This window comes from Mchenga conophoros, linkage group LG23 (assembly GCF_057382185.1).
Source record: "Mchenga conophoros isolate Kocher_MC1m ecotype Shallow Benthic linkage group LG23, M_conophoros_male_GT1.1, whole genome shotgun sequence".
Lineage (NCBI taxonomy): Eukaryota > Metazoa > Chordata > Actinopteri > Cichliformes > Cichlidae > Mchenga > Mchenga conophoros.
Window position 1 is genome coordinate 41,828,401 of NC_140547.1, and position 21,460 is coordinate 41,849,860.

At 38.5% G+C, this 21,460-nt stretch overlaps 2 protein-coding genes, 2 non-coding genes and 1 pseudogene across 4 annotated transcripts; 4 read left to right on the top strand and 1 right to left on the bottom strand.

Moving 5' to 3' along the window:
* Positions 1-287: 287 nt before the first annotated feature.
* LOC146547894 (5S ribosomal RNA) lies at positions 288-406 on the top strand (annotated as a pseudogene).
* A 707-nt stretch (positions 407-1,113) lies between these two features.
* LOC146547895 (T-cell surface antigen CD2-like) lies at positions 1,114-7,319 on the top strand. Its single transcript, XM_085265731.1, has 7 exons — positions 1,114-1,257; positions 3,357-3,641; positions 3,868-3,947; positions 4,526-4,691; positions 4,806-4,862; positions 5,015-5,092; positions 5,736-7,319. Exons 1-7 carry the CDS (start codon positions 1,176-1,178, stop codon positions 5,921-5,923), a joined length of 936 nt encoding a protein of 311 aa, XP_085121857.1. The 5' UTR covers positions 1,114-1,175; the 3' UTR covers positions 5,924-7,319.
* Positions 7,320-7,898: 579 nt separating this feature from the next.
* Positions 7,899-8,017, bottom strand: LOC146547896 (5S ribosomal RNA). Its single transcript, XR_014890976.1, has one exon. It is a non-coding gene; the product is annotated as a 5S ribosomal RNA (ribosomal RNA).
* A 431-nt stretch (positions 8,018-8,448) lies between these two features.
* On the top strand, positions 8,449-8,567 carry LOC146547897 (5S ribosomal RNA). The gene has a single exon (XR_014890961.1). It is a non-coding gene; the product is annotated as a 5S ribosomal RNA (ribosomal RNA).
* Positions 8,568-12,635: 4,068 nt separating this feature from the next.
* On the top strand, positions 12,636-19,946 carry LOC146547898 (T-cell surface antigen CD2-like). The gene is made up of 8 exons (XM_085265735.1): positions 12,636-13,043; positions 13,600-13,743; positions 16,563-16,853; positions 17,076-17,155; positions 17,448-17,628; positions 17,736-17,765; positions 17,882-17,965; positions 18,839-19,946. The coding sequence occupies exons 2-8, from the start codon at positions 13,662-13,664 to the stop codon at positions 18,898-18,900; spliced, it is 810 nt and encodes a 269-aa protein (XP_085121861.1). The 5' UTR covers positions 12,636-13,043; positions 13,600-13,661; the 3' UTR covers positions 18,901-19,946.
* Positions 19,947-21,460: the final 1,514 nt, after the last annotated feature.

Consider the following 21,460-nt stretch of genomic DNA (forward strand, 5'->3'; position numbering starts at 1 on the left):
TTTTTAATGCAAAAAAAATTGGATAATTACAAGTGTGCCTAATTTAGCAGTTTCTGTCTATTGTAAAATGTAAACTGTGACGTGTATATAAATAAAATGAATGGGTACACACAAAATCCAAATAAGATTTTGAAATCCATAATAATCTGTTTTAAGCAGGAATAAATAACAAGTTAATGTTTCAACTCATTGTTGGGTGTCTTCCTCTCGTGTACTCACATGTATTAGAATTGTTACATAGGACATTTTTGTCAGCCTCAAAAAGGCAGTTTCGGACGTCCTTTCTCGCTTACGGCCATACCACCCTGAACAAGCCCGATCTCGTCTGATCTCGGAAGCTAAGCATGGTCGGGCCTTGTCAGGACTTGGATGGGAGACTGCCTGGGAATACCAGGTGCTGTAAGCTTTTGCACTTACACACAAACTGCAGAGGGCAAAGCTACTCACTCCCTACCTCAATAACAATCATTAGTACTCAGTTGGTATCCTTCATGATAACATTTTCTGCATCAACGTCCAAACAGGAGTACTTAAAAGTTTCAGTGACAACATGATGCAGAGTTTGAGCTCTGACTCACATTCAGCTTATCTCAATAACCCATTAATCTTGCTTCATGGGACACCCCGAATCTCCTGAAATTAAGAATACACACTTTATTGGCCACATTACACTCACAGAGGTGTTTATTTTCAATTATTTAAAATAAAATACACTTTTAATTTTACAAAATAATGATGGAATATTCATTTTCTTTGCTTGACAGTGAAAGGAAAAACACCAACAAAAAGGACGCTGTAGCAGTAACAAGAAAAATCAGTTTGTATTATCAGATTTTAAGAAGAAGTCATTTCAGAAAAACATACATTTATATTTTATGTCTAAATTACAAATTATCACCCAAATTACGACAGTTTGTAGTTGAGTTTTCGGTTACCTCTTGAACATCTCTAACTGGAGATTATATTTAAATATATTTGCTGAAGCAAGAAAACTAAAAAAGCAAAGTCTTTGTTCTAAGTGTCACACTTACTTTGTTCTTTATCTGTGAAAGTAGACGAGGCCTCTTGGATCACTTCCCTTCAAAACCATACATGCGCACGCACGTAAACATGATGATACCATGCTCTGACAGGAAACAGCCTCTAAAATGGAAAGCGGCTGTTAGCTGAATGTGATGACAACAGTGAAGAAGAAGATGGCTTCTGCTGCCACCATCGCTGTGGTTCTGCTCTGCTGCTTCATCACTGCCTCCACAGGTACGCTACACTTCATCTCTGTATGCTGTCAGGTGTAGTTTTTGGTGAACTGTATAAGCAATTAGCTTTAAAATCCAAAGTTTATGGCTTTAATTTCAAATGTTAAGTGTCAAAATTCAAATGTTTTTGAAAGATAAAATCATTTATAAGTGTTTAGCTGCACACTGAATAATTTTTTAACACATCACAGACATTTGATCTGTTGCTATGTAGCATGCAGTCCTTTTTTTCTGTAAGAAGCTCCCACTAAAAAGCTCCTACGTAAAAATGCCTTCATTTAGTTGTAGTTGATGAACTAAAGCATAAATATAATTATTTTATTTAAAAACTTAGATTCAATTTCATCTCGTTAATTGTTTATTATTCTGCGCTGTCATTTACCATCATCAACAGTTTGTTTCGTACTTATGAAATGCAAATTTGGCTTCATTCCTCAATTGAGGACTCAGAAACTGAACAGTGCTGACTAAAAAGAAAAACTAGTTTGTCTTCACTGGACTGGACTTAATTAAAGTTATCACTGTCTTTACATAAAGACTTTCGAATTAAAAAAAAATCATTTAAATGATGAGTAACAAAATCCACGTAGGTTGAAGTCAACCACACACAGAGTGGGGCGTAGCGCTGCAGCGCTTCACCCCCATCTGTGGAATCTATAAGTCATAAACTGCATCACTTCACTTCTTCTTAGTTTTACATTGAATGTTGTGATTATTTCAGCACTATTTACAGGAATAAGTGATCTTCACACGATGTCAGTGATGCCTTTTGACAGTTTTCTTTGCAGGTCATGCATCATGTTGACTGGTTGTGTTTGAATTTTACAATCTTTACAATTTTTACCAAAAAAAAAAAAAAAAGACATTCTCACATGACAGTTATAAAGATAAATGCCTTTTTGTCTTTTCTGCAACTGTAAAGTTGTGAGAGGCATTTTTTAGGAAAGGCATGCAAGAGTCACAGGGAAGTGGTAACGGTCACGGGCAGACGCTCAGAGCTCTCTGGGTTAGAGTCTTGAGAACCGCTTGTGGTTAAGATGGAGAGAAACAGAAAACTTATGGTTAAAATTTTAAAAGATAATGCCTTTTCTCTTCCTTTTTTGCTACATGAAAGGTGTGGGGCAATTACCCACGAGTCACTTTGTGACTGCCTCTGAACAAAGGCACTCAACCAGCTTTGACTAGCGTCTCAAAATTAGTGATAACAAGAAGCTTATTTTCTTGTTATCACTTTGGAAAATATTAATGTTGTGACTCTTGAGCAGACGACTGATATAACCTCTGATTTCCTGTGGGTTCCCCTAATAGAAAATGAAACTGTCAAGTTGTTCAGTGATTGCAAAATCCATTTTACTGAGTACGTCTAATTGTCTTCTCAGTGTCTCATAATCATGAAGAAATGCCATGTGCCTTTAAAAAATATTATCTGGTGCTCACAACTGACGACAAACTAAAGTTAGGTTTAGTTTATGTTTAAATGTGCACGGTGGTCTGAAGAGAAACAACAGGATATGAGATAACAATCATTGAGCCTCAGTGATCTGTCCTATCATAGACATTTGTCAGCTACACAGCGAGTGTATAAACTTGTTGTAGCGCACGTACAAATGTAGCAGATTAAAAGAACTCAACCTACACAGAGATCAATCTAAAAATGTGATCATCTTCTACAGTAGTCGACTTTTATTGGGAAGACCAAAAAAGACAAAAACCTTATTCTGAAATATCAGCTGATTGTCAGTGATTTATCAAATTAAAACAATGTATCGAACATCTCCTGATGGGTTTTAGTAATTTCTTACAAAAAAGCCACTCAGAGACATTTGGACATGCAGGAAATGTGTTTGATGCTGTGCACAAAGTCATTAGTTTTGGTATATTTATGTTTACAACCTGCTAATGTCCCCTCTAAGTTAGAAATATTTTACAATTTGCAAACAGAATGTAAATGTTAGTGCCTGATACTTTCTTTGTGCATTGTGATCTCTTTACAGCTACTTTGGAAATTTGTAATGTCCTTCAAATGTTATAAATTGACATACAATCATTCAGAGCCTTTCTAACATGGCTAATCTCTTTCTTCATCTTTCTGTTTCAAAGGCTCTCAGGATGATTGTGTGTACGCTGCAACAGGATCAAGCTTAACTGTGCCACTTAGATATGAGTTGAAGGAATCAGATAACCTGAAATGGTTCAAGGACACAAGCGTAATCTTTAATCGCAGACAGAAACAGGTGATCACAGGGAAAAATGATGATGTTGATTCAACTGGATCACTAAAGCTAAAACAACTCACCAAAGACAAGTCAGGACGATACAAACCAGAGGTTTACACAGAGGGAATAAATGCGGGGGATTTACCAAGTGTGCATTTGTGTGTATTAGGTAAGTAACAACACATTATACATATATTCATTTTGGTAATACAAATGTACTTTATAGCAAGTGTTCTGTCTGTTTCTATGTTAGTCACACATTTAACCCACAGAAAACTGCTGGTTTATTGATATACTAAAGTTACTGTCTAATTTTGTCATGCAGTCTTATTACTTTTTTAATGTATTATCAGCAGTTCATATAATGTTGATATAATCAAATTTTCTTTACTCAGACCGTGTGCAGAAGCCCAATGTGACGATGACGTGTACAGGCGATAAGACAAGAGTCAGTTTTACTTGCAGTGTTGGTCAGGTGAGGACAATATTTCATGTTTTATTGATATTTCCATGTAGTGAGTCCCTCAAATAACTTATAATTAAGCTGCTGAAGAATCTGTGGACAAAGGTCTCATTTCACCTCCACTGAAACCAAGCAGTTGAACTGTGTTGACTGTAAAATGCAGCTGAAACAGCAAGATTTATGTGCACATATTATTTTAATATATAAAATGGGATACAGCTAATCTGATTTCAGCTGCATTCGGCTTCTGTTGGCAATCATTCTCTTTGCCTCATGTTTTAAAGTTTGATTAATTAAGTTGAGTTTAGTTTTTTACAAAAGACACAAAGACAACGACCCACTGATTAAAATGCTGAAATGTATTTAAGAATTTGTCTGTCAAATTATTAATTCCACAGTTAATTGTACAGAGTCACCACACACACAAAAAGAAAAATACTCTTATATTCTGAGCCGTGCACTGGAAAAACAAGAAAAACAAAATGAAACAAAAAACTACACACACACACACACACACACACGCACACACACACACACACACACACACTCTAAGCCTTCAACTAATCTACTAATTGTGTTTTCTCCCACAGAATGAGAAGATTGAATGGTTTAAGGATGGTAAACAGTTGGCAGAAAAAGGGAAGACGGTGACGAGAGTAGCCAAAGACGTGGCAAACTCCCATTTCTCTTGCAATGTTTCTAACACCATCGGCTCTGAGATCAGTCTGCCTGTTCAACAAATCTGCTATAAGCCTGGTAAGTATTACTTGCTGTCAACTCTGCAAACGTTTAAATTTGCCTTTTTCCAAATGTTCGTGAGCTCATATCATAATAAGATTCTTTTCTTCTTCTCTTGTTTTATTCCTGAAGTTTTCTCTGAAACAATATTTGGAATTAGCATCTGGGTTTTAGTGGGTGGTGGAGCAGGTATGTTGTGTCTTCTGTGTAATCCTTACATTTTAACATGTGTGGCATTGCTGAAATGCAGAGCAATTAAGCTTGAAGCAATGAACACAGGATTCAAATACATAAACTCTTTACTTTACATGTCTAATACAATTTATTTTCATCCTCATCAGGTATTGTTCTGATTTTGATCCTAATTGTCATCGTTTGTTGTATCCGGATCAGACGAAAAAAGCATGTGCGACTAAACGGTGAGATTTTATTTTTATTTTTTTAGTTATTTTAAAACCACTGCATATAATCTGTTAGTTACTTAAGAAGCTTCATTTCAGTCTAAACTTCTGAAAGGTTACTTGTGGAGCTCCCCAAGGTGCAGTGCTAGGACCACTATATTTATATTTAGACTTAAGTTAATGTAATGGTAGCAGGTTAAAGACATTTCAAACTGCAGATGACTCAAATATATTTTGAAAATATTGTTAAATTATGGACGAGGCATCTAAACCTGATCTTTCAAAAAAGCCATGCTGCAAATGCAAGCAATGCTCTTTCTTATTTAAGATGATAACACTTAACTGGAGCCTTTTTTAAAATTTTACTGACATAATGATTGAGCGGCCTAAAACTGCAGGGTCACATGCAGTCTGATCCAAACTCCACATGAACCATGTAACTCCGGCACACCACAACGTTGTCTTAGTTGTGTACGTTTACTGCAAAGGAGATCAACTTATTTTTATTTATCCTTTTATTTATCCTTTTGTGTTTAGTTGACACAACCCCATCAAAGCCATTTTCTCAGTAATAGCAGGTTTTACCTTTTTTCTTACCAACACTTTAACAGAGGATGGTGTTTCTCCGGGTCTGATTTGTAATATATGCTTATTTTAACAGATGAGAGGGAGCTTTATTTGCAGTGGAGCAATCAAGAACAGGAACAGCCTGATTATTATGACCACCGCTACCTGCAGCAACTACCTGGCAATACCAGCAATATGGCTGAAAACAGCAACTCGCCGAGCAACATCCCGAAACCTGGCATCTGTACACACTGTGGCCTGAAGAGAGACGACTTGAAATAATGCAATCACCAGCATCCAGCCTCAGCTATAAGTCATTTATGTTTTTCAGCTTCGTGTTAAATGGATAAACTGGCTGCACACAACAAATTGGCAGATTAAAGGAAATGACCTCAAATACACAGTCTGAATAAATAATAATGAGCATGTGGTTGACATGAAGTGACTAAACCAGATGTACAAACCTTAATCTGAAATACCAGCTGATTAAGCAATAATTTAATCGAACTAAAACACCATCAAAACATCTCCAGACTTTGTTGTTTTGTAAGTAGATTTTTAAAAAAAGTTACCCAGAGAAAGTGGGACAGACAGGAAGTCGGACTGTTTACATCTTCTGTAGTAACTCAGGCCGTACAATGTGGGCGCCTTTGTAAAGAATGACTGTTTAATCTTTGTGTCAGTACATTAAGAGCTTTCTGCTCTCTTTGCTCCTTGTTTTGAGGGAAAATATGCTCTTCTCGGTGGGAAGGGTTCATGCTGTATATTTGCTGTGAGAGTGAAAGTTCAGGACTTGCGTATTTTCATGTGTTTTTTCTTCTTTCAGATTTAAAGATTCCCACAACTGTGCACTGGACAATATATTTGTTGCTGCTTCTGTACCACATGCTGGATGTATATAAAATCCATATAATCAAAGTTCAGATCATGTGCAGATGCTTGCAGTGATTAAAAAGTGCACAGGGAAGTCATAAGTCACATTTATAGTAGTAGAACGTGTGGGCCGACTCCCAAAACCCTTCCAGTGATTCCCTTCACTGTAAAACATCAAACTCCAGGTGTGATGTGAATTGTAAAATGTCACAACTGTGTTTGTAGTAGCCTATGTGCATGTGCATGTGTAATGTAATGATGCCACCTTGTGGACATCTGCATATACTGACAGCGTATCACTGTTTAAGTCTTGATGCATGGCTCAATGATCCAGGTAAGGAAATCCCAAAAAGTTGATTCTGTTCATCTGGACGTAGCGTTGTCGGTGGGAGAAACGTTTCGTCACTCATCCAAGTGACTTGTTACATTTGATCCAGTTTAAATAAAAAATGAGACAGAAAACAGATTAAGACTCAGAGTTTGCTGCACATAGAGAGAGGATGAGTGCTTCAGGATTAAAGGATGAAAGGATGTGGACAGAGTAGTTGGACAGTACACTACAGGACACACATCATGGAAAAGAGGGATTTGAATTGAACAGACAGCTCAGATTAGACTTCATGGATCTACAGGTTGATCTACGTATACATGAAGTATGAATTCCTCACTCACTGTCTTACTTATCTGAGGAGGGGAAGGGTCTGTCAGCTAATAACAGTCACACTTATTTGATTTCAGTTAGTGTTGCAACTCAAAGTGTTTAGGAAGCACGGGCACATAATGAGGCTAACTTTCTGTCCTACAATACACACTAGAATAACTGTAAATGTCTCTCAGATTTCCAGGTTAAAATAAATAATGTCTGTGTATTTGTTTTGAATATATCATGATTAAACACATAGATAGACAGTTGTACTAGCTGATATTTTGGGTTTTATACACCAAAATATAAGAATACATTATAAACTTATATCAAATCACTGTGCAGACTCTGTGCTCTCAGCCACTTTGACTCTGTCCTGTAATAAATTACTATCTTTTAATAATGATACATTTACTACTTTATCACAGCTAAGTGCTGAAACTACTAATTACTAAATAACTTTATTTTGTACTTTCACATCAAACTGATAACAATAATAATAATTTCGGATAACTTTATCATTTATGGTGGACTTCTTTCCATGGATACTGTTACCGATAAAATAACTGTTTCACTGGTTTCTCTTGCCTCACACTAAAACACTAACACAAATGTTAGAAATTTGATTATTTATTTTGTTGGGCTGATTATCATGCGGAATACAAATTTAATAGCATAGAGTAATGTTGAGAGACTGAGTGAACACCCGCGCCCTCTGCAGTTTGTGTGTGTAAGTGCAAAAGCTTACAGCACCTGGTATTCCCAGGCGGTCTCCCATCCAAGTACTGACCAGGCCCGACCCTGCTTAGCTTCCGAGATCAGACGAGATCGGGCGTGTTCAGGGTGGTATGGCCGTAAGCGAGAGCATAGCTACATAAAAGACCTTTTATAGCTGGCAAATGTCACACAATTTGATATATATTATTGTGCTAAGCTTCATAGTGTGTGAATGTGTGTGTGAATGGGTGGATGACTGGATGTGTAAAGCGCTTTGGGGTACTTAGGGACTAGTAAAGCGCTATACAAATACAGGCCATTTACCATATGTTACAGCGAAACATGCAAACCTTAACTGCAGCTTCAAATTTGAGCTGCAAAAACGCTTTTCCAGCAGTAATATCACGATAAGAAGACATGTTCAGTGTTAAAGTGACAGAGGACGATTTGGAAGTCAAACATTTTTGTCGCTTTTTCTAGACTTTCACTTATATATAGAACATAAAAATGTAAGTGCGTACGTGTGTGTGTCATCACAGCATGTTTAAAAAGGCTGTTTCTGTGCTCTTCTCTCGCTTACGGCCATACCACCCTGAACGCGCCCGATCTCGTCTGATCTCGGAAGCTAAGCAGGGTCGGGCCTGGTCAGTACTTGGATGGGAGACCGCCTGGGAATACCAGGTGCTGTAAGCTTTTGCACTTCGACACGGAAACTGCAGAGGGCGCTGATGCTCACTTCCTCAACACCACTTACATCACACCCATTCACATCACATGTTAACATGAGGTGGAACGAAATTATGTACTTTATCTATGAGAGCAGACGAGGCCTCTTCCCTTCAAAACCACACATGCCCACTCACATAAACATGATGATGCCATGCTCTGACAGGAAACAGCCTCTAAAATGGAAAGCGGCTGTTAGTTTAATGTGATGAGAACGGTGAAGAAGATGGCTTCTGCTGCCACCATCGCTGTTTCTGCTCTGCTGCTTCATCACTGCCTCCACAGGTACGCTACACTTCATCTCTGTATGCTGTCAGGTGTAGTTTTGTTGTATTTGAGGGAGTTTTAAATGAGCGATCAGGTTGACATTTCAAAGTTCATGTAGATGCAGTAAATGAGATAAAACATCAAACAATTGTGCTTCTTTTAAAAAACTGATCATTATATTTACAAATTACAAGTATCATTCACCCAAAAGTGACCCACCAAATAAACTGTAGTAATCCTGTACTACACAAAGAATGAAAGTGTTCATTATTGGACTAAATGAGTAACTCTAATTATTTGAAACATCACACTGCCTCATAGTTCATAGTTCTTGTGATTACAGTCACTTGTCTCCCTGTCAAGCAAAAACGTTTATATGCGATCTTCACGTGATGTATTGTTGTCTGTCATCGCTGATGCTTTTTTGACTGTTTTCTTGGTGAGACCATGCATTACTTGGGCTTCATGAAATTAAGCACATTCCCACATGACAGTTATAAAGATAAATACTTTAATTCTTTTCTGCACATGTAAAGTTATGAAAGGGATTTTCCAGAAAACAACATTTCATGCTAAATGAAAGGTTTAGAGCAAGTGGCTCTGAAAAAAGACACCCAACCAGTTTTGAGTAGTGTGTCAGAATGAACGTAGAGGCTTACTTTCTTATTATTACTGAGGAAAATAATCATAAGATGATTGATTTCCTGTTCCCTTGACAGAAAGTGAAACTCTGATAAAGCGACTTAGTGATTGCAAAATTCATTTTACTGAGAACTGTTTTTGCACATTTGGTATATTTGTTTTCTTTGCAATGTCATGATGATTGTCGTGATCTCAAAAAGTTCCAGTCAATCTAAAAGTAGTCAGCTTCTAAAGTAGTCGACATTATTGAGAAGAATGTGAAATATCAGCTGATTGTCAATGATTTATCAAATTAAAACACGATATAACATCTCTATGGAGATTTTGAAAATTCTCACAAAGATATTTGTACATGCAGAAAATGTGTTTACATGCTGTGTACTAACTCAAGCTATGCAATGTGGACACCTTTGCAAAGCAGCGTTGCTCATGCACACAGAAATTAAATGTTAGTGTCTGACACTTTTTATCTGCATCGTGATTTCTTGGCAGCTACTTTGGAAATTTGTAAGAAGTCTGTAGATGGAACAAAGTTTAGGTACAGCCCTGAATTTAGTATGAATAACACAATGTCCTTCAAATGTTATAAATTGACATACAATCGTTCAGAGCCTTTCTAACATGGCTAATCTCATCTTTCTGTTTCAAAGGCTCTCAGGATGATTGTGTGTACGCTGCAACAGGCTCAAACTTCACTGTGTCACTTAAATATAAGTTAAAGGCATCAGAGAGCCTGAGATGGTTCAAGGACACAAGGATAATCTTTCATCGCAGACAGAAACAGGTGACCACAGAGAAAAATGATGATGCTGATTCAACTGGATGAAGACGAGTCAGGACGATACAGACCAGAGATTCACAGCACAGAGGGAATAAATGTGGGGGGAAATTTACCGAGTGTGCATTTGTGTGTATCAGGTAAGTAACAACACATTATACATACATTTATTCTGGTAATACAAATGTACTTTATAGCAAATGTTCTGCCTGTTTCTATGTTAGTCACACATTTAACCCACAGAAAACTGCTGGTTTATTAATGTACTAAAGTTACTGTCTAGCTTTCCCATACAGCATTATTATTATTTTTAATGTATTATCAAGATTATTTCTTGACGGGCGACCGTGGATCAGGGAGGTTGGGAAGCTCATCTGTAACCGGAAGGTCGCCGGTTCGATTCCCGGGCTCTCTGTCCTGGCCGTTGTGTCCTTGGGCAAGACACTTTACCCTACCGCCTACTGGTGGTGGCCAGAGGGGCCGATGGTGCGATATGGCAGCCTGGCTTCTGTCAGTCAATAAGACAAATGTCAGTTTTACTTGCAGTGTAAAAAGTTAGCATAACTCACACTCCTAGTTGTTTAATGTTTGTGGGACCATGAGTTGACTTGTTTTGTTTGATTTCTTGACAGTATATCATTATTATTAATAACGATGCAGGTTGGACATCTGGTGTTGGATTATGCTAAAAATTATATCTGGGCTTCGCAATATTTTATGCTGCTTGTTTAAATTGTGTCACTTACGGTGTGTCGATATAAGCAAATTGGTTAAACGTTTTGAATAATTCAGAAGAACTATATTTTAAATAAAAGCACCACCAACAACCAATTTAAACAACATGAATTAAATGAAAGGTTTTAAAATGAGCAGGGTAGGGATTCTACAAAGCTCAAAGGTCCCATGTACTGAATCTCATCTGCCTCCACTATCTCTGCTCCTTGTAGGTTCACACCTGCCTCCCACACATTCATTTCTGATGTAGATAGACTCCACAAAGTAGTTCAGACAGATTTAAACCTGCTCTGCTGATGTAATGACTGTCTTAAGACAAGATTAAAAATAAAATACCATTATTAGTTACACAAATAGCAGTGGCATTAGCATAGATTAGCTGACATCAAATACACTTGGAGCTTTGAGATCAGTTGCTCCCGATGCATTCACCTCAGTGTGAATGTTAGATAGAAAGCACTTAGAAATAGAAAAAAGTGCTTTTTCTGTGCTGTTTAAAGCACTATATAAGAATGTGTCAGTTTACCATTGAGCTGTCTACAGTATATTGACTACAAAGGAGATCTAATTCTTTCTATTTATCCTTGTGTAGCTGACACAATCCTGTCTGAAAACATTAGGAGATGACCGGTGATTCTCCAGGTCTGATCTTTCATCTGTCCTTATTTTAACAGATTTGAGGGAGCTTTATTTGCAGTGGACTGATGAAGAACAGGAAAAGCCTCGTTGTTATGAGCATCGCTACCAGCAGCAGCCAGCTGTCAACACCAACAAAGAGGCTGAAAACAGCAGCGTCCCACAACCTGGCACCTGGGCACACTGTGATCTGAAGAGACATAACAGAAAATAACATTATCATCACCGTCTGGCCTTAGTGATGAAGTCATGTGATCTGTGCAGGATGCCTATAATATGTTATAATTAAAAAAAAATTAAACAGAGAGCCGTTTCTGCCGCATATATTAAAATAAACTGATATTTCATTCATTATTACCGTAATATTACCGTAAGGACCAGAATTTGTACTATGTACATGTGTATGGAATGGTGCCACCTTGTGGACATCTGCAAATACTGACAGAGTCACTGTTCATGTTTCTGAATATCAGCGATAACCAACTAATTAGGCCTACCATAAATAAAAACAGGGAAGAGGATGAAAAAAAAAAAATTTACAATTTAAACAAAATTGAAGGAATGAATCAGAATTTGCCCACGGCTGAGACAGTTGGTCAGACCTAGAATCTTTGTGTGGTGTGTCACAAGTGGCAGAAAAAAAGAGGAACGATGCTGATGAGAACTTGTACTTTAAAAAACAAACAAACAAACAAACACAGAAGAGAGCTTGGACAAAAAGCAACTAAAAAACTTTTTTATTTTTATTTTTTTAATTAATGAATTAAAACCTTCACATTTAGACAGAGACATTGTTACTCTGCTTCCTCTTATTTTATAAGCAGAATTGGCTTCATTCATTCACTCATTCAATCATATGACTTTTATTCACTTACTTCCACTTTTGTTCATTTTAACCAGCATGTTTTGTGTTTTTGTCTGAAGGCGGCATGTATGACATGACCTGCTGCCAGGTTAATAAACTGCTATCAGTGGAAAACGAGGAATCCGCAGTGGAATATGTAATCAATAGTTGCCAGAGTGACACTGCTTCTTTCATAAGAAATATCCAAACTTTTATACAGCTGTCTGAATGGCCAGATGTTTTTTTTTTTTATTTATACTTCAGTATGTTTATGAAGGCATTTTGAAAACATGCCACCACGATGATCCCAAACAGATCCTGGAAATGACAGTTCAGGGGGCGGATCGGGTCCGCAGTCGCTTCCGCTTTGATAATCACAGTTCCCAGGATCACACCGCCTCCACCCTGAGTCAGAAGAAATCTTTTTAATTCATGATTTTTTTCTTTTTTTTTAATGGATCACGTGGACTTTATTAATCATCATCTGCTGTCTGATAGCCTCACTGCAACTTAGGCTTCGTCCACATCCACACTGCTTTGGGTGGGTCTAAGCTTTGTGATCACAGAATCATTGTTTTCTAATACGCGCGTGTAAGAAATCGATGCAAATCTATCAACGTTATGTGTGCTGTGAACCCCGAAGACGAACGCGGTCAGTATCCATGATTGCTGTGATAGAGGAGCTGAAGAGAGAGTGGGTGAGCTGGGCTGACTTATAACTGCGGAAAGGGAGAGAGCGAGAGAGCAGCGCAGTAAATTCCTTCCTTTAAATAAAAGACATTTCAGCTCTAACCACAGTCTGGTCTATTGTTCAATTAGTTCAATTGTTTTTTTGTTTTTTTTTTACTTTCACTTTCTATTTACTGTGTTCGGTGACGTCATCCTCACTCTATAGCCAGAAATTGAGGCAATATTCCTGTTTGAATATAATATGTTGGTAACCAAAAGGGAAACTTAAGAACATGCTAGACAGTCTGGATTGCATCGGTTGGCTCAACAATTTCCCGAAAACACATCTGCTTTGTTTGCAGCTGTTTTTGTTTGTTTGATACATTTTGTTCATTTTTGCTCACTTTTGTATTTTTTCACGTCGTTAGAAGGCCTTTGGATATTCATCTACCCCTGATTTGGACTGAGTAACTGTTTGGACCTGAATGTGATGAGAAGAGTGAAGAAGATGTCTTCTTCTTCCATTATCACCGCTGTGTTTCTGCTCTGCTGCTTAGCCAACGGCTCCACAGGTACAAATACAATTTAATGAATCTCATTATTAATTCCTCAGGCTTTATTAAAGGAAAAGTTCATTTTAACTTTTCAAATCGTTCTTTAAGATGCCACTTGTGATTGGCCAGATGTTCTATGTGATTTAGTGATCGTGCAGTTTTATTTCTTTTTCAATTTCTTTTTTTTCTTTATGAGGCTGTCAGTGGAAATGTGCTTTACCATCAAAAAACCTAGAATTTAGCAATAATTACTGAACTAAAGTATCTCTGCTGTCACTGAAGCTTTGCAAAATCCTCTTGGAGGACTGCCTTTTCACATCTCTGATGCAGCGTGATGGCTTTGCCCTTGCTGTTCTTAGGCTCACCACATCCAGCCATGGTTTCTGATTGGCCCGGACAGTGACAGTCCTGGTCTCTGTGACATCACTGATGCACTTTGAAATGTAGGCAATGACAGTTTGTCTGTGAAGGTTCTCAGTCATCTGGGTAATCGCAGTCTAAGGAGCTGGGAAAGAAAAATTTCTTCAAGTTTCTTGAAGACGTTTCACCTCATATGAGAAGCTTCTTCAGTTCTAAGACCAATTGGTGGAGAGTCCCAGATTTAAGCCCTTTGGGGGAGACCCTCAAGAGGGTCATGGACCCCCTATTGATCCCCTACCTAATCACATGATCCAAGGTGTGAAAACAGGTGTAGGTTTTGGGTGAGCTCATTGTGAAACCTGGCCCCACCCTATCATGTGATTTCCTGAGGTTAGATGGCCCAGGATGTGAGTGGGCGTTAAGGTGCCTGGGAAGGGATCTCAAAACTGGATCATAGATGGCAGACAGTTGGTGTCGTAAACCCCCGCCTCTGTTCAAAGATGGTCGCTCACAGTGGACATAAATGGCTTCTTTCACTCCTTTCAAACCATCTGTCTTCTCTGTCCAAAATGTGAACATTGGCATGCTCAAAAGAGTGACCTTTGACCTTTAGATGCAGATGGACAGCAGAGTCTTGTCCCGTGGAGGTGGCTCTTCTATGTTGATCCAGCTTGTTGTCCAGGGAGAGCACGTTGGACAGTACGATGGGGGAAATAGCAGGTTTGTGTGAATTAGCTGCTAGCCTACTCCGGATGCCTCCACACTTACCCGTCTTCTTCCTCTTGCACTGCCGGACACGTTCCATCTGTGTGCGAGATCTAGTAGCAGGGCTCGCTGAATGTAGGTGCCTCCGAAGCAGTCCGCAGTCCCTCAGTGTAATTCATAGCTCTTCCGTGATTAATAAAGTCAGTTTGCTTTTCTTGATTTTGAGAAGGAGCTCATGACAGTGTGGGCCTTGTTTCACAAGAAAAAGAGCAAAACAAAGACACTGTTTTGTCGGGACAGAGAGCAGCCGCCCTGTGTGTCCATGTCGGGATAAGATGGTGAAAGATGAACCTTTAGGCCCTCCCTCGATTCAGAGATGGTCTTTCCCTTTTCACGTAAATGGCCTCCTTGACGCCGTGCTCAAACCAGCGTTCCTCCCTGTCCAGGATGTGAACATCCTCATGCTTGAAAGAGTGTCCACTGGCCTGTAGCTGTAAATAGACTGCAGAGTCCGGCCTAACGAGGTAGTTCTTCTGTGTTGTGCCATCCTCTTTGCCAGAGGTTGTTTGGTTTCTCCGATGTATAAATCCTGGCAATCCTCCTGGCACTCAACAGCGTACACTATGTTACTCTGTTTGTGTCGGGGGACCTGATCCTTGGGTGGACCAATTTTTGGCGCAGCGTGTTTTGGGATTTGAAACCCACAAAGATTCAGTGTTTAGAAAAAATGCGTCTCAACTGCTCCGACACTCCTGACACATACAGGATCACTACGAGTCTTCGCTTAGGCAGCGTTCGTCCTTCTCTCCTGGATTGCCTGGAGCTTTCTGGTTGGGGAAACCTACAGTCAGCTGAGACCAGTGTTGGGCAAGTTACTTTGAAAAAGTAATTATAGTTACTAGTTACTACTTCAAAAAAGTAACTGAGTTAGTAACTGAGTTACATGATTCTAAAAGTAATTAATTACTTGAAAAGTAACGATTGCGTTACTTTAAAAAAATGTTTAACCCTCTGGGGTCCAGCTTATAATTGTCCATTTTTAGCTACTTTTGATTTTTGATCAAAAACCAGACAAAAAACATAAAATCAGAGTAGAAAAAGTTATATTTTTTACTGTAACAACCACAAACATGTTTATTGAATCATATTTCATAACTTTAAATGCAAATAAAAATTGTCAATTTTAAAATCATATGCACAAGTTTTGCAAACAACAAAGTTATTTGCATCCATTTAACTTTTACCCTTTTTAAAATAACCATTTCAAATTATTTACATAACCATCAGCTGTTCTGTATTCAATAAGTGTTCCCACACCATATAGAAGAACTCCAAAAAAAGCCTGATACCTGCAGGTCTGACAGCAGCAGGTGTATCACTCCTGATAGCAGTCGCCTCATTGTTCTGACACACAACACAAAACTCTCTCTCGCTCACTCTCTCACTCACTCGATTGTTTTATAGCTGTTTGTGGTTGTGTAGTTTGTAATGCTGTTAGTCCCATCACTGGGACTGAAGAAGTCACTTGGATGAGTGACGAAACATTTCTCCCAAACAAAACGCTACGTCCAGTTGAACAGAATTAACTTTTTGGGATTACCTGGATGCACTTTTGTTTCTTCTTGACACCAGGTTTTCATTCACCTTTTAAACATTAAAAAAAAAACACCAAGAAGTAATAAAAATAATAATTTCCTTCAAATTTGATGAATTGACATGTAGTTGTTGAGAGCTTTTCTAGCATGACTATTCTTCATTTCTTTATCTTTCAGACTCTCAGGATGATTGTGTTTATGCTGCAACAGGATCAAACTTCACTGTGCCACTTAGATATGAGCTGAAGGAATCAGATAGCCTGAAATGGTTCAAGGACACAAGTCTAATCTTTTATGGCAGACAGAAACAGGTGACCACAGGGAAAAATGATGATGTTGATTCAACTGGATCACTAAAGCTGACACAACTCACCAAAGACAAGTCAGGACGATACAAACCAGAGGTTCACAACACAGAGGGACTAAATGTGGGGGGAGATTTACAGAGTGTGCATTTGTGTGTATTAGGTAAGTAAAACACATTATATGTGTATTTATTGTGTTTGTACTACTTCTATCACAACAAGCAAGTGTGCTAAGCTGTCTTAGTCATACTTTGTCATTAAGAGTGTTTGGTTTTATTATGACGCCACTTTTCAGTCTTATTAATCAACAGTGTTGGTTATTGTAGAAAAGCATTATCAGCAGTAGTTTATATAATGTTGATATAAAGAAATTTTCTGTACTCAGACCGTGTGCAGAAGCCCAAAGTAACAGTGATGTGTGCAGGCGATAAGACAAAAGTCTCTTTTACTTGCAATGTTATTAAGGTGAGTACAATATTTATTGTTTCAGGTGCAATTAAGTTAGAGTACTCTACCAATAACTGACTCATAATTAAGCTGTTGAAGAATCTGTAGTTTGCAGTGTGCATTTCCTCAGATGTTGTTTCAGTGAGGCTTGGGTCTCTATGTATGTATTATTTAATTATATAGGCTGGAAAATTACCCAAAATGTATGAAAAGATTATTATATTTCTAATTTTGGCGAAGTTTAACTTTTTATGTTAGACTTAAAATCTGAACCTTCCAATAAATCCACTAATTGTCTGTTTGTCTACAGAGTGAAAATAATTTTCAGATCAAATGGTTTATGGGTGATAAACCTGTGGCAGAAAAAGAGACTGGCAAGGAGCTGACAAGGCCAGCCGAAGACGTGCTAAATGCTCGTTTCTCTTGCAATGTTTCTAACCCCGTCAGCTCTGAGATCAGTCAGCCTGTTCAACAAGACTGCATTAAGCCCTGTAAGTAGTCAAGTCAGTGACACTGGGTTGTGCAAGTATGATGTGCTATCACGTGTCACCTGTCAGTCATCTCCAAATAAATACATTTCTGCTCCTGTTGTTTTAAGCTGATCACAGTGGCATCTGGATCGCTGTGGGTATGTTTCACATCTTATATGAAATGTGGAGGAATTAAACTTCACACAATCATTTGTCTATTTCTAGTCCCACTTTAACATGTCAAACACAATTTGCTGTTATTCTTCACCATCAGGCATTTGTATTTGTTTGGTGGTAATCCTTGTTGTCGTCATTTGCTGTGTCCAGTCCAGATGGAAAAAGCGGATTAAAAAAATCCGTAAGATTTCTTTTCAAAAATGTCGTCTCCTTTTTATTTTGTTGCTGGGTTGTTTTGGCTGGTGTTTGGTGGCAGGGCGTATACTTCACTGAAAGCTCAATAACGTTTCTTCCTTGAGTATTGAGACAATAAGTTCATTTTTCTTTAGGTTTAGCCATTGTAATGAATTTCACAGTGCGGTATTGACATTAAGACTGAACAAACCAGGCTGAACATGTAATGCTGGATTAGGCTACAGATGACACAAATTATTGTGTCAAAGAAGGAAATTAAGTTTTTAATGTTTTGAACAGTTTCTTACCTTTTACTACATGGTCAGAAATCATCACGTGTTGCTGAAATGACCTTTTTTGTGACTGGGTGGTCTGTGGTCTGGATTTGATTTCATTTTTATTTTTTTTTAATCTGAGTGACACCTCCAACATGTGTTGAGCTTTTACATTTTGTTGATTGCAAAGCAGATGAAGTTTGATTCTAGCTCATCTTTGTTTAGCTGGCAACACCACATCAAAGCCAGGGTCTTAGTATGAGCAGGTTTTGCGAGAAATGATGAGAGATGATTGTGATGTGAAGACACAGGATGTCTTTTGTCCTGTTTCCCTCCTCTCACCCTAACCGGTGGCGGCTGATGGCTCCTCCTCCCTGAGCTGGTGGTTTCTTCCTTAAAGGGAGTTTTTCCTTCTCACTGTCACTAAAGCTCTTACTCATAGGGGGTCATATGATTGTTGGGGTTTTCTGTTTCTTTGGATTACTGTAAGGTCTTGACAATATAAAGTGTCTCGCATCAACTATTGTTGTGATTTGGCGCAGTATTGACACAACTGAACTGAGCTGATTCTCCCTCTGACCTGTCGTCTATGCTTATTTTAACAGAGGAGGAGGAGCTTCGTTTGCAGATCACTCAGGAACAGCAGCAACATCAGCAGCAGCTGTAGTGAGCTGGCCTGCAACACTCAAATAACTGATCACCACCATCACGACCAGCAGCATCCCAGAACCTCTGAGTGAGACAACAGAAAAAATACAATCATTATCCAGCCTCAGTGCTGAGATGAAACGGTGTGTTTAGGACCCCTCGTTTGTTTACACTGACTGTATAAACTGGGTTAAATGTGCACACAATAATGGAGCAGGTTAATAAACCCATATAGACGATCAGTCTAAACAAGTGCTAATCAGTATTTGATCAACATTGATGGACTCATTTTTATTAAAGACTCATGTGTTACAGTGTTTTTAAAAGATGTGGAAAAACTAGATTATTCTTGGAATACTGTCGTCTACTTGTCTGTGTGGAAAAGCTTGTTCTTGTAAAAATGTGATGACACTTATATTTTGACTTTTTTAACATTTTTTCTACTTTTGTTTTTCCTGTAGGTTTTTTAAAATGTTACCTTTAAACAGTTGTAATTTAGCATAGCATAGCATGGCCATCTCTGTAGTCCTCTTGCTTGTGAACTCTGGGATTTGTATTACAACCAAAGTATCTCAAAGCCATGGCAGTCCTTTACTGTTTCTGTTTTAAACTGCTTGAAAGGGACTGACTTGTATTTTCAGACCTATGAATTCTGCCATAAACATCTGTTTGAAATGTTTTGTGTTCCTCTTCTGTTTGACAAAAAGTTCTGCTTCTATTTTTTTAATCAGTAATACTCTAATGTGAATAATAAGCATGGCCTTCCTTATGAATGCATCAACAGTTCATGTCCTCGGATAGTTTTGCCACGTGTGGAAAAAGTGTATAATTATATTTGGATATATTTTTGCAAAAGGCTGTGATTTTTCCTGCTGAAGTATTTCTTCAGCTTTCCAAGGATTTACCCATGAACTCCTGCAGCTAGATGGTACCAGAAGGTATATTTTGCTATCTGATCACATGGTTGTATAACATATTGACACTGGTCTCACTTCTGCCCTTGGATTCTGTTATTCGTGTTTTTTGTTTATCATTACTGATAAAATAAAGTATTTTACTCTTTTCTCTCGCCTCACAGTTCATTATTTCAAAACCACTACCAGGTGAAGAAAAGTGAAACAGTATTCTCTCCCGAGAAAGCAGCAGCGCCCTCTGCAGTTTGTGTGTTGAAGTGAAAAAGCTTACAGGACTGCAAGTACTGACGAGGACCAACCCTGCTCAGCTTCCAGGATCAGGCGTGTTCAGGGTGGTATGGCCATAAACGAGAGGACAGTGCAGAAACTGCCTTTTTATACGTGCTGTGATGACACACACATGCTTATATTCTTATGTTCTATATATAAGTGAAAGTCTCCAAAAGACAAAAATGTTTGACCTACAAATCGTCCTAACACACTGTGTGCTCTCTGTCAATTTAACACTGCTGAAATAAACGAACGTGTTCTTAAGGTGATGTTACTGCGGGAAAAGCAATTTTGCAGCTCAAATTTGAAGCTGCAGCTAATAAAGAAGGTTTGCATGTTTTTGTTGTAACATATGCAGTTTAGCACAATAATATATATATATAGGCTTTTTATGTAGTGGCTCTCTCGCTTAGGGCCATACCACCCTGAACACACCCGACCTTCAGGAGCAGGACTACACCTTGACACCTCCCCTTCCTGTTCTGTATATATATTAACCCCCTCCTTTAAGTAACCTTTCAAATTCAACCAGTACCTCCAAAACTGATACATCACCTTTATTTGTTATGGAATCAATCAGTAGTCCCTGTACCTTACTCAAATGAAGCAAACTAGCCAGCCTGGTAACCCGTCTGCATCATCCAGCTTAAGTGAAACTCACCCTTAAGCCTTTAGCTGTCAGCAATTATCTCCTGCCTAAAAATTCCCAGCATGCTTCACCGCCAGAGCCTCTGTTCAGACCCCGACCAAGTCACTACCTGATTCAGGTTCCCTCACTCTTTCATCAAGTTTTCTCATCATCTGCACTTTCTTCTGATCTCTTTTCCTGGCGTTCCTTTTTCATGTTTGTTGGCACATTCAATAATGCTGGCACTTCATTCAGTGCAATCCCTGACAACCTGATTGAGGTCACGAGCCGCTCGTCATCTTAAGCCTGCCTACCAGTTAGAGTCTTCGACCTTTGTAGCAGACAGTCATCAATGCTTCTTGGGGATGGGCCATCAGTCTCCTCTGAGGGCTTCTCCAAACTGCAGCCTCAGTTCCTGCTCAGGCATCTGCCATTACCAACTAGAAACGCTGTCAAACCTGAATGAGGATGAGGTGTCAGCTGGTGAATTCTAGTGTTAGCCACATTGAGCTGCTGTGGGCAACAAGTTTCTTTTTCTCATATATATATATATTTAAAAGGTTCAAATCATGCATTTTAACATGTCTATACAAACAGGATTTTTGATGTTTGTGTTCCCACACCACCATGCAAACAGGTATAGAAGAAACCAGTTTAATGCAACAAAAACAGGAATACTGCTGTAAAACCATACAGAGGAGTTTTCTCTAGCACAAACAACTTCTGTGTATTTCCCCCTTCTTATCAGGCGTTCAGTATCTGCAGGG